Source organism: Parus major, chromosome 7 (genome assembly GCF_001522545.3).
Source record: "Parus major isolate Abel chromosome 7, Parus_major1.1, whole genome shotgun sequence".
In the NCBI taxonomy this organism is placed as follows: domain Eukaryota; kingdom Metazoa; phylum Chordata; class Aves; order Passeriformes; family Paridae; genus Parus; species Parus major.
In genome coordinates this window covers 7,573,462-7,591,841 of record NC_031776.1, presented here as the reverse complement: position 1 = coordinate 7,591,841, position 18,380 = coordinate 7,573,462, and the positions used below count along the sequence as shown (strand labels likewise).

At 35.8% G+C, this 18,380-nt stretch overlaps 1 protein-coding gene across 4 annotated transcripts in view; it reads right to left on the bottom strand.

The window, feature by feature from the left end:
* The window catches only part of GLS (glutaminase), a 60,373-nt gene that overhangs the window by 17,195 nt on the left and 24,798 nt on the right, over positions 1 to 18,380 (bottom strand). For 2 of the 4 annotated variants that reach the window (XM_015634399.2, XM_033516028.1), the window contains exons 8-14: positions 14,335 to 14,367; positions 14,019 to 14,077; positions 12,892 to 12,958; positions 12,286 to 12,336; positions 9,738 to 9,914; positions 8,514 to 8,645; positions 6,961 to 7,053 (exon numbers count right to left, since the gene is read on the bottom strand). In XM_015634399.2, the coding sequence (XP_015489885.1) occupies positions 6,961 to 7,053; positions 8,514 to 8,645; positions 9,738 to 9,914; positions 12,286 to 12,336; positions 12,892 to 12,958; positions 14,019 to 14,077; positions 14,335 to 14,367 (612 nt within the window). Of the gene's footprint in view, positions 1 to 2,975; positions 6,119 to 6,960; positions 7,054 to 8,513; positions 8,646 to 9,737; positions 9,915 to 12,285; positions 12,337 to 12,891; positions 12,959 to 14,018; positions 14,078 to 14,334; positions 14,368 to 18,380 lie in introns of those variants that run through there. The other 2 variants (XM_015634400.1, XM_015634401.3) reach the window with 2 other exon arrangements.

The following is an 18,380-nucleotide window of genomic DNA, read 5'->3' as shown; positions in this document are numbered from 1 at the left end:
ATTGCATGAGTAATTCCTGAACAAACAATAAAGTTGCCTGCCTCAAGGAAAAAAGCTGGGCTAGTGAATGACATCAACAGGAAACAGTAACATTATCTCTTCCTATCACTCCACTGTGTTCTCAGTTCATTGTTTTGCCAAGTGCTCTGATCACAAGGGGTCCTAACAGTAACGTGCCATCCCTCAGCAAATAACACACTTCCACACTTGCATTTAGCCTGCTGGGCTTCAATAGAAAAATAAAAGGAATATGGCCTTTTCAAATCCCTAAATCACTTCATTTTCAATGACATAATGAAAAAAATACTTAGAATCCAGTAGGAAAAATACAGCAGGAAGTGAAAATACTAGTTATTGCTGACCAAAAGCCATTTTTACCTATGCCACTTCTAGGACTCCCTAAAAGCCAACACATTACAGTATGATGGGAAGATCAAGTTCAGTGAAAACCAGAAGTCACCATCACAAGCTACAGAAAGGGAAAATTCCAATTCTAGGTTAAGAAAAATTCTTTAACTTTAAAGAAGTTAAAGCACTTTAAAGTGCATTAAAGCGCTGGGATAACTTACCCAGCCAGATGACAAAACCTTACCACTGGAGGTTTTCAACACTTGACTGGCAAAGCCCCTGAGCAACACAATCCAAGTGACACTAGATGGCTCTCTGAACAGGAGGCTGGACTATAAGATCTCCAGAGATCCCTCCCAGCTCCCTTGACCTGGTGGTTTCCTTCTCAGGTTGCTGACAGTCACTAGTGCCTCCTGAACCTCATGCAGATAGGTTACAATAACTGCACCCAGCTAAGGAAATGTGACCTGATTTTAAGGAAAGATAAAATATAAATTTCCAATTCATAGTGTGCACGTGAGTTTTGTATAACCACATGAAGGCACAGCTATGTGCCAGCTGAGTCAGAATCACAGCGGAGCAGCAGCTAGAACAGGAAGCAGCACCTCAGAGCAGACAGACTGCCTCACATGCCTGCTTAGCATACAAAATACATGGTTGGCTGGAACATATTTGAGAATAGGAAGACATTCTAGAATTACTTCCTTTTCCTCTTGTCCTTCCTTCAACCCCATTTCCTCATCAACCTTAGTCCTGAGGTGTCAAAGTGTCTATTATTCTCCAAACATCCACCTGCCTTGCCCTCAGTCAAGCACCCATGCCAGCTTTATTGCCTCAATTAAGTCCTGTTCAAACTAAACAGGGAAAAAGAACAAAATAACAAACAAAATACCCAACAAACTTGCCCCCCACCACACATCTGCCACTCAACTCCATTCTAGGCTTTATTCAGCTAAGCTGCAGCCTCAGATGTGACCATTATGTACCCCTGCTACGCACAGAAGAAATGCACGTGGCATTTTCAGAAGTAGCTGAACTGCATCCAGAGTGGCGCCACTCAACCCTTGCAAAAACATTTAAATGTTCAATGTCCAAGTGATACCAAAAGTCTGCACAAAGATTAGATGCCAGTAATAAAATTAACTCCTACGTGTATGAAAACCAGAAGACAAGAGGGCATTTTTATTTTGCACACAATATTCTCTAGGAGTAAATGGCAAATTATGCTTGATTCAAGGTAGGTAGTTTAATAATTTACACTATTTAAATTATTCAACATACTAGGACATGAATTCCTGAAAGAAAATGGGACTGTGCATGACTCAACCATGTCTTTACATATATTAGTTAGTCATGTGCTTTCCAGACTAGACAAATGTGGAACAGACAAGATGCCAGCATAACAAAAAAGCTTTAGTTAAGATTTCTACCCAATTTAAAGCCTCTTGCCAACTCTCCAACCACTATAGACATATGTGAACTCAAATCCTCAATGAGACTGCACTGAAGGCAAATTATTAGGTGTATTTAAGTAATTCTAATAAGAACTCTGCAGAAACAAGTATACTCTTGTTTCACTGCAATAACTGACTCTGAACCTTCAAAAAATACTAGAATTTTTTTTTAATTAAAAAAAGAAAAAAACAGTGCAAGCCTACAATGTCTAGGATACTAAAACATCATACATAAATTATGCTCATAATTAATTCCTTTGTTCACAAATTACTGTGCATCAATGACATGTATGTATCAAGACCAAAAGATATATATATATACGTGAGCAATACAAAACCCAGCATAATCCATCCCCCTCCACCCTCCTCTGAATCCATTGCCTTTTTATTCATCTACCCACCCACTAGTCTTCTGACACAAATATATGCTGAAAACAAAAATATAAGAGGAAAAATAATTCTACAGTAAATCATCTGTGGCTTTTTCTTTGTACCTACTATTCTTTTTCCTTCCATCATCCTTATGACTTTTAGAGAATAAACTCTTTTGATACACAATGTTTTTAAGTATAATGAACATCCAGCTAATTTTACAGCCACAGAACATATAACTGCAGTTTACAAAGCAGTCTACAGAAAAGCTAAATTAACAATTCTGACCATCCTCAGTATAGGCAGGTCCCACCATCACTACCAAAACAATGTGGGGTTTGGGCCACCTCCCTTGGTACATGTGATTTATTACAAGCTGTATTTTTCCCTTCATAAGGCTCAGGAACAGCAGTTGCTACACTAGCACTGGCACCATTAATCATATATTTTCCATGTGACAGAACCAGTATCTTCAAAACCAGACAAATACACAGTGATGTTAAAATTCTACTGCACCAGGACTTCTTTATTTAAAAAGTCACGGTGACAAAGTTCTGCTACTTTGATTTTTGTTTTTAACTTTCTAAGACAACAGTTCAGTGAGAAAAATAATTAAATTATTGTATAAAGTGTTTACAAAATCTTAGGAGTTTTCAGTGACTGATTTAACTAAATCTGCTTATTCCACCTACTTTTCCAGAATCTTTTTTAGAACAGAGTGCTCACTATCTCAACTTCAATCTAAAAAACGTGTTTGAACAAATCTGTTCTCCATTGAGAGAAAAAAAAATACAATAAAAATCAGCTTAAAATAAATTTATTAAACAATACAAAAATAAGCATGCTGGAAATCAAGATACATAAATAACATACAATGCAAATGAAAAATGGAAAACGAGACAGGTAACTTAACAACTGAGCCAAAAGGTACAACACAAATGCTAAAATAAATCTTTAAAAAGCATTTACATTTCTAATGAAATGTTAATGATGCTGACAAGGAAAAACAAACAAACAGCTAAAATGCTTGAATATCAAGAATTGCTATTACTGTAGCACAGGTGAACACTAAAACCGTTGCAGACTTCACACATGGAATGACTAAAAAACTGCGGCCCCGGCCTCCCGCACCTGCCCGTGGTGGGTGACACATCCCGGCACACCCAGCCCTGGCCTCGGCCACCAACAGGAGCCATCTGCACACGTGGCAGCCAGGGCAAGAAACTACAGGTGTGGGCAAGTTACAGAACAGCTGGTTCAGAGGAATCTCTGCCTGACCCTTCCTAGCTAGGAGCTGCCTTCAATTCTGAGGCAGGCTTCAAAAGCATATATTACAGAACTGTAATATATATATATATATATATTTAAAGATTGTTTAAGCTGTACCCTAAATATCCTTATTATGCATATTAAAGACGTAGTAGTTTTCTTATTTTTGTATTTCCCATGCAGGACTTGACTCTACCACAAGTTTTGCAAACGGAAGAATCGTCCATCTTCAACCACATCTTTGGAAGTGGCTTCAAACAGTACTAAAAATCAAGGTGGATAGAATCAGATCAAGCAAATCCTGCATCATGCCTTTTCCATTTTTAATTAAATCAGCAAGTCATCCAGCAACATGTCACCACTGTAAATTCTTTCCATTAGCAGCACAGACATATTATGTTCCCTCTTGCAACTGAGGATATTTCAGGTAAAGTAGCTCTGCAGGACTTGAATACTTGTTATGTCTCTGGAGCTACCAGTTTACTGCAAAATCCTCAAACAAGCCATTTTTGTAATTCAAGACTTTACCTTTATTTTGGGGAATAAGCACTAACAAACTTAACCTTATCTTCAGAGATAAGATTATAAAATATTTATTATTCAGCAATTCATGACTGACACTTATTACTGACATCTGCACCACAGATTTACTTCTTCATCCCATTAGGGCATCAAATTCACTGAAAATTGATGTTCTGTATTGTTTTGCTCAAATATTTTCATCCTAGGCTTCAAAGACAGGAAGCCCATCCTTTTACAATACTCTGCTAAATGAAGATTATTCAAGGTTTAGTCAGAGCTTTTTCAAATGTTTATGCAAAACTAACAATACCTAAACAGAGTAATTAAGAGCAGCTTGCTTTCTCAGAGAACATCAACTCTGTTTTATGCATCTTCCTAAACTCATGAACATCCAGATGGGTCAAAAAAGGGGCAGGAGAAAACTAGCTCTACTATTAGGCAACATTCAACTCACATATCAACATTTTTGAGTTTTAGATGAACAAAAAAGGGAGCGGGACTGGGAAAGGGAGCATGGAGAAGAGGTGAAAGTGTTACTACAGAATTGTTTGTCACTGTCTATTAAAATCTCTACCAACAAATACCATTTATCATTGCTTGGACAAGTTTCCCCAGTTTGATAAACCAGTACTCTGTGTGATGTCTCTAGGGATGGGACGTAGCAGATTATCTGCAAATTTAGAGAGGAGAAAGTTCTATAGAGAATGCTTTTCTGAGATTTTTGGCATTATTAAAAATCAAATTCCTGCAAGTGTTAAGAATTTACCAAGTCTTTGACCTCTCTCCCTAACTGCTTATTGAACCTATCTGAAGCTTAAATGTATTGTTTGGAGCTACACCCTACTCAAGATACTCAAATTATCAAATTATTCAGCTTAAGAGATGCAGCTGCATGTAGAAAAATGCAAGTCCTCTTTCTCAGCAAGCTGACAGAGCTGCAAACTCAAAATCATTTCCAAAAAATAGCAATTAATGATAACTTAAGAATTTGCTTATGTGTAAGTAAAACCTCTGATCTTCAAATATGAACATATGCACACATTAACGGCTGAAAAATAAGTTAACTGTAAACAGTTCTAGTAAGATCTACCTATCTGCTTCCCTGTGAACATATTTCCTGCTCACTGCTCAGTTGGTTCCCACTCTAAACCCCAGATTGCTTACATTCCTTTCCAGGGTGGAGCACACCACTATTAGTAAGGCAGACTTCTGAGTCACAACTACCAGCTGGCAGCACAAGCAGCAAGACAGATACTCCAAATAGTTGGGCCAGAAATCTTTCTGCTGCATTAGTTAACTTGCAAACAAGACAGGTTTTTTTCCTCCTCCTCCCCCACTCCTCCTGCCCAGGCACTTTTGCTCTCTTTATTACAACATTAGCATTCATAATTATTAATGGCTTGATTAAAAGAAAAAATAAACTTCACTAGCACAGCATAAGCAAAGGGTCCGTTTTGGTTCAAATTTGAAAGCTTACATTAAAATAGCCCTGAGATGGTAATAATGTGACTCAGAACCTATCTCCACTTAATATACAATTATTTAGAAATTCAGGAATTTTCTGTATTTTGTCAAACACTATTTTATATTTTAATTAATATTGTACCTCTACATGCTGACCCTGCTCAGTGGACACAAGATCTTGCTCAGCCTGGAAGTTCATATACTTAAAATTCTCATATATAAACAAAAATAAACAGATAGACACCACTTTTGTGGTATATTTTTGAAACCACTAAGATTTAGCTTTCCTTTTTTTTTTTTTTTTAACTAAATGTGTTATAAGTAACTACAAAAGTCAGTTTACAGCTTTGGGTTTGTTTGCACATGCTTTTTCCCCCACATACCCTTGAACTTTGACAATCTTTTTGGTATAGCATACAGAATTTACACAAAATGTATATATAAATGAAACACCAGGTAAACAATATTCAAATCAAAGTTAAATCTAGAGATGCTTGAGGGTTTTTAAAATGAAGAATTTAATGAAACTAGAACCCATTCGTTTAGTTCTGCTCTCCCCGACCTTCCATTCTATACACTACGGTTCTGGAGATGTCCTCGTTTGATTCGGGTGACACTTTTTTCCATACTGTTTCTTTTAAAGCAAGTTCTTGCTGGAGATTCTCATAGTCCATTGGTCCAAAGGAATGCTAGTTGTTCAAGCAACATACATTATTTATTAGTGTACTTGAAGGAAAAAAAAAAAATCTACACTTGCAGTCATTGCTAACAGACTCAAGTTTTTCAGCTCTTCACATAAACTGTTAGTTTCTCTTTTCCACTCATAAAAAATTCAAATTCAAAACTGGGTATTTTTTAGATGTATACATGCAAATAGAAGCACTTTGAAAATCATTCTACTGTATCTTCACCTATTGAAATTTTTATGCCTTAGTCAAAACATTAATGGTATTGAAAACAAAGAGGTTTTCCTTATCTCAACACCCTCAAGCTTGTAATCTTTTGTAAATGTAGCTGGAGTGGATTCACATCATTCCCAGACACTGGTTATGCTGCTCCCTAAGTAGCAGGCTCTTGTCTGCAACACTATTCATGCCTGAATTCACTGCCTGTGCAACTCTCAGCAGGTCATGTGGTGTCAGAGATCTCCTCATGAAAATACAGCTAAACACAGACCTCGTGCATTGCAGCACACAACAGAAAGGCTAAGCCCACCAGCTGGTCAAGTCTTTATTAAAGGCAACCAGTACGGTAAAACTCTTTGCAACTTCCATCAGATACCATCTACCTAATCTAGCAGGGGGGATGAACTGCATGAAATGGAGCTATACATCTAGTAATAAGTTCTCCTACACAAGACCCTGTGATACGGTGGTCCACCCAGTAAGTGTCCACTAATAATGTACACTAACTAGATTATCTGAAAGCTTTGATGCGATACATGTCATTGAGCAGTTTGGCATTTAGAGAAGAACTTTCCATATTTCTTCTGGAGTTTAGGAGCAAATACTCAAAACAGACAGTAACTTACCCGCTGATCACCACCTTCTCTGCGAGGATCAAGCTTTTTTGCAAAGTGTCTCAAATTATCGTAGTTATGGAAATTGCACAAAGAAACCAGATCCTGCAAGTATTTAGAGAACATGCGTTATTGTCTGCATAGGATAGCCAAATTCATCTAAGTTAATAACACTACTACCACCTACATTTTGCATCATATCCTAGTAACTTAAACCAGCGAGAAGTTTCTTTAATAAATCAATACCCATGTCCATAAGGCACTTTGAACATAACACACCTATAGGATAAAGTTCTAATAATACCTTTAAACTCCTTCTTACAGAAGAATGAAACAGGGAGCAATTTGCAAAATATCCATTTTAATAAGTTCCTACTCCAGCTATACGGAACACATCAGGAACAGAAAAAATAGCCGGGGCTAGGTCCAGTACATCAAACTTCAACCAAAAGGATGGAACAAAGAAATGAGTGACATAATGTCTTCTCAATCAGTTTGAATTACAACATGAAAGGCTATAATTAGAAAACTCAGCAATGCTGTTCTATTTTTAAAAGTGAATGTTACATTTATGTTACTTGTATGCCACAATCATTTATCAGTTTAAAAGTCTCACTGCAATGCAGAACTGATGCAGTAAATCCTTCACCTACCCCTCTATTCCAGGATTTAGAGTTAAATTACCAGGACTATTTCATATGAAACTTTAAAGTACTTAAACTAGAATTAGTAACATCTTGATTTGAAGATGTGTAAATGTTCAATAAATAGAAGTATGAGAAGTTTTGACTGCTGCTCAACCTCCCATTTATAATTAAGCAATCATCATTACAAGGTAGTTGTGGGCAGAAAAAATGAAGACATTTTTTACATTCTCCTCTCCCACAAAACACCTTCATTAATCATTACAAAGTCCTCCCCAAAATCTCTTCTGCTTCTAATGCTCCTATCAGCAGACTATCCTTAGCTGTTTCACTGGCACAACATGAAGCTAGGAAGAATTTGCCCAACATCTGGGTATCATCTATGAGGACATCTTTTATGTCAGATGGTTTACAAAAATCAGTTTAAAAATATACTAGAATGGCAGTATTTCATTAGTCTTTTTCTTTTATTGCAATGAAATAAGAGTTGCATTTCCAGTGTTTTGAAAACTGCACTTTATGACAAGCGAGGGAAAAAAAGTCTATAAACAGATCTCTACAATTTTTAATGCAATACACTGGAGTCCAGCACTTTCACTGCATGAAGTGCTCCTTTTCAAAGCTTTTCCACAACAGATTTCTCCAGTGTTTCTGGCATCATATTTTAATGCTCACTGAATTCAAGTGCTATTCGCTACTAAAAAGCAAACATCTATTCTGAGACTTTCACCCTTGAATCAGATGAAACTTGCTATGTAGGGAACAATCACAAATCACTATTTAATTCATTTAGATCTCAGCTATGCCAACTGAAACTCAGTAAATATCAGCTGCAAAAGCTGAAAAAAAAAATAAAACAAAAAGCCCCACACACACAAAAAACCTAAACAACCAAAACACCCCAAGGGCAGTGCTGCTTACATGACAAAAGTGAATTCCTTTAACACTGTTCCCCATCTTGTCCAAAGGAGGTGACCAGCACATCAAGCCCATGACATTAGGAACAACCAGAAGAATCCCACCAGCAACTCCAGATTTTGCAGGAAGACCAACCTGCAGAATAATCAGAGAATTACTTGTCTCTGCAATTGTTCCTCAGGATTGTAACTCAATGCATCAGGGTTTTCCTGAAGATTATTGTGTAGCATTTTTAAAACATGTATCTGGAAGGCACTTGAAGCTGGGAAAGCATTATTACTTATCTCTTTTTAGATAAACAATAACCTGATACAGTTTGTGACAATGCAAGGTTCACAGTCATAAAACTATTTGCTCTCAGGAATACAATGAGTCAATAATACTGTGAAAGAAGATAATTTAAATCTATTAGGAAAAAAGTAATTATGACTAAGCAGTAGTACACAAGTGTATGTCTCATGAGCAGCTTGCAACAAGGCGGTAGAATGAAGCTGCAAAAATCTTGACTGGAAAAGGTAAAAAACAAAACCACAAGAAAATTAGAAAGTATCTATGAAATCATATAATAACCTCCTTATTTACAATCTGAATAAAGGTGTTACTTTTTTTCCAGTAGGAACTAACAAGTCACATATCCTCGTGGCTCTCCAAGCAGCAACTTTCATGTCACACAATGCACCATAATCAATTTTACACGTATGCAATAAGGAAAAACTAAAAATTATCCACAAAAATTACTGTAAGCATAAATATGATGCAGTCCATCTTGAATTACACACATGTAAGGAACACACTGCTAGAAAACAGGAGCAACAGTACATGTGCTGTGTATGACAGCCATTTTCACACATATAAGGACAATTTCTGAGTCTGAGCTACTGAAGAAAAAAACAACTGTCTGCAAAGGCTTTCTGCTATCCTTGACTCCCATTCAGCAGGATTCAGCTCCTGTTTCTCTCATGAACAGCCTTTCCTAAAGAACAGTATTTATGTTTTGATATGAAAAAGATTCCCAGATGTGAAGGCAGAGTGCTGTAAGGTATGTGACACAGCAGTGCCATGAATCCCAGGTGAGATTTTCCCTTACAGTGTACTCAATTTCTAAACAATTCATACAACACCCTCTCCTCTGCCTCAAAAACAGGGAAGCAACGCCTAGAACATGGAAAATAATAGCACAGACTAGCCTTTCTGGTCAGCTGTAATTAATACCTGTAAAATACTTACATGGAAGGCAAACTGCCCTGAAAAGTCATACATGCCACAGGAATGCATCAAACTCAAGGTATTCCGGACTGCTTCAGGGCTCAGGACTCTCTCACCAGTGATTGGGCAAAAGCCACCATTAGCCAGAGTTGCTGCCATCACACTTGCTGACTCACATGTTACTTCTATTGAGCAAAGCTTATGAAAAAGAAATAGAGATTATAAGCACTGGTACTTCTAGCACACTAAGGCCAACTACAGCAGGATCAACAAAATATTGAAATATTAAAAAAACATCTCAAAATCACCTGTAGCATAACAGATGTTACAGATGACACTAGTAGCATCAATTAATACAGTCTGAATCTTTCTACTATAAAGATCCCAGTGACAGTGTTTGCAAGCCCTCTTAAAAGCTGGGGACAGTAGTTTTATGGGTTAGTGTCTCTGCTCGATTCCTCCCCCCACCCCCCTTATGTTCCTTTGAGAGGAAGAGGTCTGTAAAACAATCTCAGTATTTTGCATCTACTTAAATGGCAAAGCCACAGAATGACTGTTTTTGTTCAATTTGAGCTTGTTTTGTGTGGTAGGTTCTTTTTATTTTAAAGCCTTAGAAAATCCCACACATTACTAGAAGTACAATTTAAAGCTGCAAATTCTAGCACATGCAAGTCTTAATGCCAGCACTTCCTGCTGATGCAGCCTTATTTCACCTTGCTTGTATTTAATTTCTTATATAGTAATGATACAACCACAACATCGTTTTTCCCAGGATCCCTGCTTCAGTACAGACTATACATACTTTGGTGACACATCAGGAAATGTGATATGATGCCATCACCTGATGCTGCCTCATTTCTGCAGAAACCAAAAGATAAGTTGGTTTCAACCTGAAGCTGAAATGCTGCTCTAAAATGTAAACAAACTAGTGCTCGTATTCTTGCTTTTGCCAAACAGTCATTACATGATACTTCATGAAGTTACCTAAGCCACGTTTGCATGAGTAGTTACTACCTGGAATTCTTATTTTCCGGGTGCCAAACTCAATACATCCTAGTCCAATCAACTGGAGTTGCAAATCAAGAGATTGTCAGAGACGCATCTAAAATGGCAACTGTGTTTTAAACATATGAAGTATTACATAATATCACCTACTTTAAAAAAAAAAAAAACTTGTTTCTAGGTTCTCAGTTTAAGCACCTGCATTTTGTACCTCGTTTGTCTAAACTGAGAATAATCCATCCTCAATTTACAGAGATAAAAGGCAAAAATGTTTATTCCTTCTCAGAAAGTTCCCAGTTACAAAAGGGAGGAAGGAGCATTACAGAAATCCCAAAGATTTTTAGACTTTTAAGAATAATGTTGGAAAGGTAAGCATTGTACCCTAACAAGAAATCAGAAATGCTGCTCGTGTATGAGCTACCCTTTTCCTGAGCATGGAGTGAAAAGGGGTTTTTTCAGGGGAAAAAAGAAAGAATGACACATGGTCATTAAATCAGAGATAAGAATGCACAAAAATGAGGCCAAATTAAAATACATCAGAAATTTAAGCTTTAACATTTCTTAATTTATGAATAGCTTCCACTTAGAAAAACAGGCAGTGGGACACAAGGCATTTAAAAAGCGTGTTTACACCATAAATTCAAATAAATTACATGTTCTCTTCTGTCAAGTTCAGAGTAGACTACTAGCTTGTACCTAGTTTCTAACTCAACAAGAGGTTAACTACAGCTAATCACATACACCTTATTTCACAAGCACTCCCCTGATCTAAAGATAAGAGAGCAGGTGCATCCCAACACAAAAAACTCGAATAAAATTGGCATTTTGAAAATAATGGCTTATAATTTGCATAAGTAACAGCAAGTCTCCAAGTCAAAAACAGATTCTGAGAACTCAGCTCTGTGGGGTTTTTTTAACTCTCCCAGATGAAATGAATCAGTAACACAACTTGAAATGCCTCTTGAGAACTCTACACAGCAGGGCTGAGTTGTGAACATTTAAACCTTAGGAAACCCTTTACTGAGGAAATACCTCACACTTGGCCAAGTTCTCATTTTGTGACAGCTGCAAATAACTTGAAATAAATAACTTGTAAATAAAGTGAAAAAGAAAAAAAAAAGGGGGGGGGGAATATATATATATTCTGAAAATTATTGAATTAAACCAAAAGGAGGAGATATTCCCATTCCTCCCCTCGAGCCTACAGCTCAGCATGCATTCTCCAGTTACACAGAGGTTAAACTACTCCACAGCACAATAACCAGCAGCAATCCAAAGAAGTGTTTTGTCAAACTCACTGAAGTAATACAAGACATCCCAAGCTTCTAACTTCTAGTGGTTTAAAGATTATTGCTAGTTTCTAACAGCAATAAAGCCACTCAAGTAGATCACCTAAACAAAAGCAAATCTGGATACATCAAACATACATCTGTCATTTCCAGAGTTAAACAGAAGCTGACATTTAACTGCAAGTCATTAAAGCCTCCATCTCTAGGCACAAATCAGCTTCTGCTGCTTATAATAGCAATTCTAAGCCTATAGTGAGTCTCAATTTTAAAGCAGTTACCTGAAAATAGAAGTCTAGTATAGCGACCATATCCGTGCCTTCAGGAAAGCACTGAGGAAGAAAAATAAAACATCTTTAGGTAAAACCTATTACTATTCTTTTTAAAGTATCACTTTTAGAAAGACATGAATTAAGCTATATTTTTGTCAGCATACTAAGCATTAGGCATATTTTAATATAAACATTTAAATGTAGTAAGTAGAAATACTTAATGATATTGAATTTAAAAGTAACAGTGTAGCAGTATCAATAAACTAGGTACTAAAATACTTTTCAGTACAGTTTTCAACAACTTGAAACAAGCAAACTGAAAAATGCATCCAGGAGTTTTATAAAGTCATCTCTACACCATATTTATACATTTTACAACAAATAAAACAACACATGGCTACAACACAGAAAAATATTTAGATTATTATTAAATATTTATTAGAATGGCATAAATATGACACTCTTAAAATTACAGCATTTAAATAACATTGATAAGACATATCCAGTAATAATTTGTGCCATACTGTACATAAAATAAATTGAAAGTCTTCATGGACTATGAATAAAATCCAGCACACCATCTTCAAAATACATTTAAGAAGAAAATAAATTAACCTTTTTTTCTTTCAAGTAATATCCAATTGCAAAGTTTCTATCTCCACTCTCTCTTTCAGACTGGAACCTAAAAGAGGGGAAAAAAAAAAATCCAAGGCAATATGTCAAACTTTCCAAAAAAACCCCCAAAAATCGCTCAACTCAAAATATATAATGTAATTCAGTAAAATTCCATGTGAAGGATACATTCACTCCTGAACACAAATATTCTGTTCAGGGGGGTGGCCACAGCAGCTCATCCCAGTTCACCCAGTTAGAGTGAATCAGCACTGACATCCACATACACACATTACTGGTTACCTACACAACAGAAGCTGACTTGGAGAGAAGGCAAAGGAGGGTAAAATCCTAATCCTGGGAGCATTTCTAAATAGGCCAGAGTGGAATGGACCATCCCACACTGAGGCAGTGCCCAAAGCAGAGGATCACACAGCAGGTCAGACAATGACCAGACAGCTGCATTCCTCACTGTGATGATTAAGGTAAGGATGAAACCTAAAGGAGGAACATCTGCCTGGTTCCTTCTACAGTTACACACCTTTTACTGTGACAAAGCTCAGGAAAAACACCTCTGAAAGTGCATTGCAGCTGGCAACCTGGAAGCAACTCTGCTAAAGGAAATCTTCATGATGACCCCCATGCTGCCTGAAAGAGCTCTCAAGAGTTTTTGAATCCTATACACTAAGTTTATGAGGGGAACTGTTTGTTTGAGAAAAGAATTTAAATATGCAAAATAAAAAAGCAGAAGGAGTCCCAGTTGTGTGAACTATGCTTTCTAAACATTTGCTATGCAGCCACCAACATGCAGAGTTTAATTTTTAATATGATTGCCAGGAAGAGAAGAGTTGCACTTACAGCTCTCATTGCCATAGCACCAACAGAGCACTAAGATAGAATAACGAAATTTTCAAAGAGGTAACCAACACTTTTAGGTGAAATTTAGCCACACTGATGTCAGAGACATGCACAACTTTAGTTGTAAATTGTAAGACAAAGACACCATCCAGTATAAGGGATGAAATGCCAGGTGAAATGTAAAAAACTGAACTCTGTCATAAGCTCAATATACCAGTTAGCAATTGAAACACTTTCCACCTAATCTAATTAAGTGAATGAAAAATACTTACGTAGCATTACTGAATCCAACATACTCATTACCAGCCATTTTATTCATGAACTGCATCACCTGTCAGAGACAAAGACGAGGAAAAGTAATATTTTTACACATAAAAAAGTTACGAACTTTCAACCCAGCCTTACCCTAAATCTTGCAACTCCATTTTATAAATGCAATTCAAATCACTAAATATTTAAACAACCAAGGACATCTACAAAGACAAAAAACACAGTGTATTACTAAAATTTCACTTTCAATTCCCTTGCCATCTTGAAACTTTTACCACTGAGTTTAGTTTAAAAAGAGAAGTTAAAACATTAACTTACGTAGTCAAATTTTTCTGCATTATTTGCTCCTTGCTGCAAGAAAAGAAAAAATAATTAACAAAAATTGTTAACAAAGGAACAAAGTTAGTTTACTTAACAGTATTAGGATTCTAATGCATATAACTAAGATATGAGGCTAATTAAGAATAAGGTACTACAATCACTTCATATATTAATGAAAAAATTAAAGTGTTAGATAAGTAAATTTTTGATTATCATTTAAATAATCCTATGCATCTTAAACACCTGTATGCTGGAGATTAATTTAAACTGAAAAAGGTATGCTTTAAGTGCTCTCTATTCAACTTTACATGCTTAGCATAAGCAAATGCAGTAGCTAAGGCAAAAAAATAAAAAAGTAACTACAAACAGGAAAATTACAGTAAAAACACTAACTTTTTATAGATTAGTAAGGCAAAGGTATTCTCATATTACCAACAGAGCTGAGCATAGGGAGGTTCAGGCTACTGAAGTTAAAATATTTCCACGGCCAGTGCCCATACTAAGAATTTAGACTGAAGACTTAATATGAAGCATTACCCCTTACTATGAAAATAAATGCAATTAATTGAAAAATATCAGATTTATGTCCTACCTATTAAAAATTGTTAAACAGCTAGAAAAGTAGAATTTCACATCATAGGGCATATCATTTTGCTAACACTGCACAGAAAAATTTAAATCCAACTTAATAAGGATGATAGTGAAACTTAACTCTTAGGGTGGGCTTGGTTTGGGTTTTTCAGGGAGGATGAGGGTTGTTATTCTGAGGAATTTTTTTTTCCTCCCTTATTCAAAAAGATTCTCAAATTTAGTAGCTGCCAGTTAGAGACATTAATTTTTTAGAGGTCTCTGATGGGTGACCTATCACAAATTCCTATTGAAAGAGATTCAAAGAGGAGTGGGAGGTAAAAAATAGCACATGGTCCACTGGGGGGAATTTTAATTTTTTTTTTAAGTAGCCAAGTAGAATTTTGAAAGTTTAAAAAACAGTGGCATTGCATACACAAGTGGAAACAATGTATCTGAAGAAGATATTCAAATACAAAATTTTAATATTAAAGACACTTTATTTAGAAATAACAAGACTAACAAATCTCAAACAATTGAAGACACTACTTGCACTGTGTTCAGTGTGGGGATGGGGAAGAAAGTGGAAAAAACAAAAGCTTTATATCAACCAGTGTTTTACTTAATGAAATGCATAAAGCCAGTCTCATTTCCCACTCTGTATGTGGATTAGGGTGTTGCAGATAATCTTGGAAGCCCATGCTCCAGCTCATCTACAAGAGGATGTGCAGACACACACGTACAATCACTGGTGAAAGGAACACCACACTGTTCTCTCAAAATAATGCGCCAGTGGTTACCTTATGTTTAAAGGCTAATAACCTTACTCCTAAAGGCAATAATTTCTAGCTAATTTTCAATTAGATAAAAAAAATGCATGATACATTTAATCAAAATGTTCCTGTATAATATACCAGAACACAAATCTTAAAAATTTAACTCCAAATCTGTTCAATGAAAAATAATTAAAAGAAGAAATTACCAACTTCATTGAACTGTTGCAGTTGTCAAAATATTCCATAGATCCTAATGCTGTAAAATATGTAACAACATTTAAACCACAAAAACCTTTTTAACCTTTCAAATGCACAATGAACATCTTTTTCTGGGAAAGTGGGTCAGCATTAGTTATGGGATGCTGCATTGATAATTGTATGGTTAGACATGTATAATAAATTGAAACAGGTTCTTTTGTTAAAAAAAAAAAAGACAAGAGGGAGAAAGGGATCATGCTTTCTGCAAAAATATAAATACATAATACTTCACTTTTTTGTTCTGCCCAGTGGAAAAAAATATTCCCTTCAACAAAAATATGGCTTTATCAGCAGCACATGAAATTGGTGGGCAAAAGACTCAACACAAACTTTTTCCACATCGACTTTTTATTAAGAAAAAGCTTTCCTCTTTAAAGTTCACGACTAAACTCATATTTTGGGAAGAAAATCTTCAGCATACTAAGCCAGATGATGAGTTTCTAGTCCTTGATGTTCCATACACTTGTGGAGGAATTTTGTATCACACACAAAAGCATTGTTACTGAAACCAGACTGCTCATACACCTGAACTGTTTGCTTAAGCAATCACACAAGACCTCAGTAGGCATTTAATACCAACATATTACTGAAACAAGAAACTCTGCTTCCATACACATGATGACTAAAAACCCCAAGAGATTAGTTCCCCTCTTTCAGCAGCTGACAGAGGTGTCCTGCTCCTCCTGAAAAGCTGGAGAGACACAGTGGCAACACACATTCTATGATTAGAATTCAATTGCAAATGTAAAATCCTATCACTCAGAGTACCGAGCAGCTTTTCCATAATAATTTAAACAAGTACAAGGGACAAGAAAACTTCTGATCTTCTGCAAGTGCTTCTTATTTTTAGCTTGACTGTATAAACCTATGGGTTTGGGGCACAGTGACAATATTTCTTAAAAAGCGTTTTTAAAGTTCAGATGCAATTCAACCTGTCTAGAATATAAAAAAAAAAAACATTCCATGCACTAAACTCCACAAACACTTTGTACATTTATGGGAACATGTTCATATACACACTTATACATGCTTGTGTGTATATGCATATGAGAAAAGACTTCTAAATGAATACAAAATTAAATTTATAATGTTAAGACTGAAGCACTTTGATAGGCAGAAAATTCAAATTTGAAGAAGACAGCTTGATATGATTTTGTAAACACTTAAAACCCCAATGGACACTATGGCTGTCAATCATAAATTTGAATTTTTTGACTACGTCAGGTTCTAGTGATTTTTTTTTTTTAAATAAGGTACTTGTACTATATTACTTGTTTTTCTACTAAAAAATATAAAAGTTACAAAGGCTACATGCCTACATAGGAAAGAGACCCATGGATACTTACCAGAGCTTGCAACAACAAAATTAGGCAAAATTTATTAGCAAAGCAGTTAATATTAGCCACTTTTCATTGATCAACACTGCTCCTATGATTAGACCAGATAAGCTCTTTGCACATGTCTCTCACTAAAGCTTTTTCTCAATTCTGAATCTAAGCAAAGCTAATAAAAACACCTGGATCATGAGATGTTTATAATCCTCTAATATTAGAAGATTATTTTTATAAAATAATTTCTGGAATATTTATAGCCAGATTTATAATCTAACACTATACTGTGATGAAAATATCCATTAACAAAAAAAAAATCGTAATTCTGTCAGAGTGCAAGAAAATTTTTTTAAGTTAACTACTGTATTTTAGCTTTCTCTACTTACACACATTTTATATTTTATTTGTTAAGATGGTCCTGTTCTGTGAGAACTGGTGTCTTCAGTTCAGTGCACCATTTCAGCTCTGAAACACTTGAGAGTACACTGTGACACAGTATTTGACCTAAGATAAACACCACCAAAATTTCAAATCCCTGTAAGACTCTTTTTTTGCATCCTTCACTCCTGTGCATATGTGACCACTTAGAATATTTAGTAGATTCTGTGAAATAACATGTTATGTCAGGTGACATCCAGTATACTTGAGTTTTAATAAAAAGTAGAGAAAAACGTGGATGTAAATTCTATTACAAATTAGTTACCACATGAAATTTAATAACCTAGGAAGAGAGGTAACATCACCAAAGTAAAGACAAGTATCTGGCAGAGAAGATCACAACACCAACACATGTTGTAAAGTGGTTTGTATGCACCATTTACACATCAGTCTAGGAGGAAGGATAACTCAAGTGACAGCACAGAGCAATTAAGCTAAATCAGTACTATTTATTGCAGCTGTATTGTCAAAAAAACCATGCATTTTCCCACCTCTCTAGTATTGAACTCTAACTGCAGAGATTTCCTAATAACTGAATCCTGATAGCAAACAGATCCTTGGCATGGCTAGACAGGTTTTTTCTACCACTCTTTGCCTCATTTATTTTGTGATTTATCAGCATATTTAGTTCTTAAATATATCACAATCCCCTCCATGTTTCATACAATAAAAT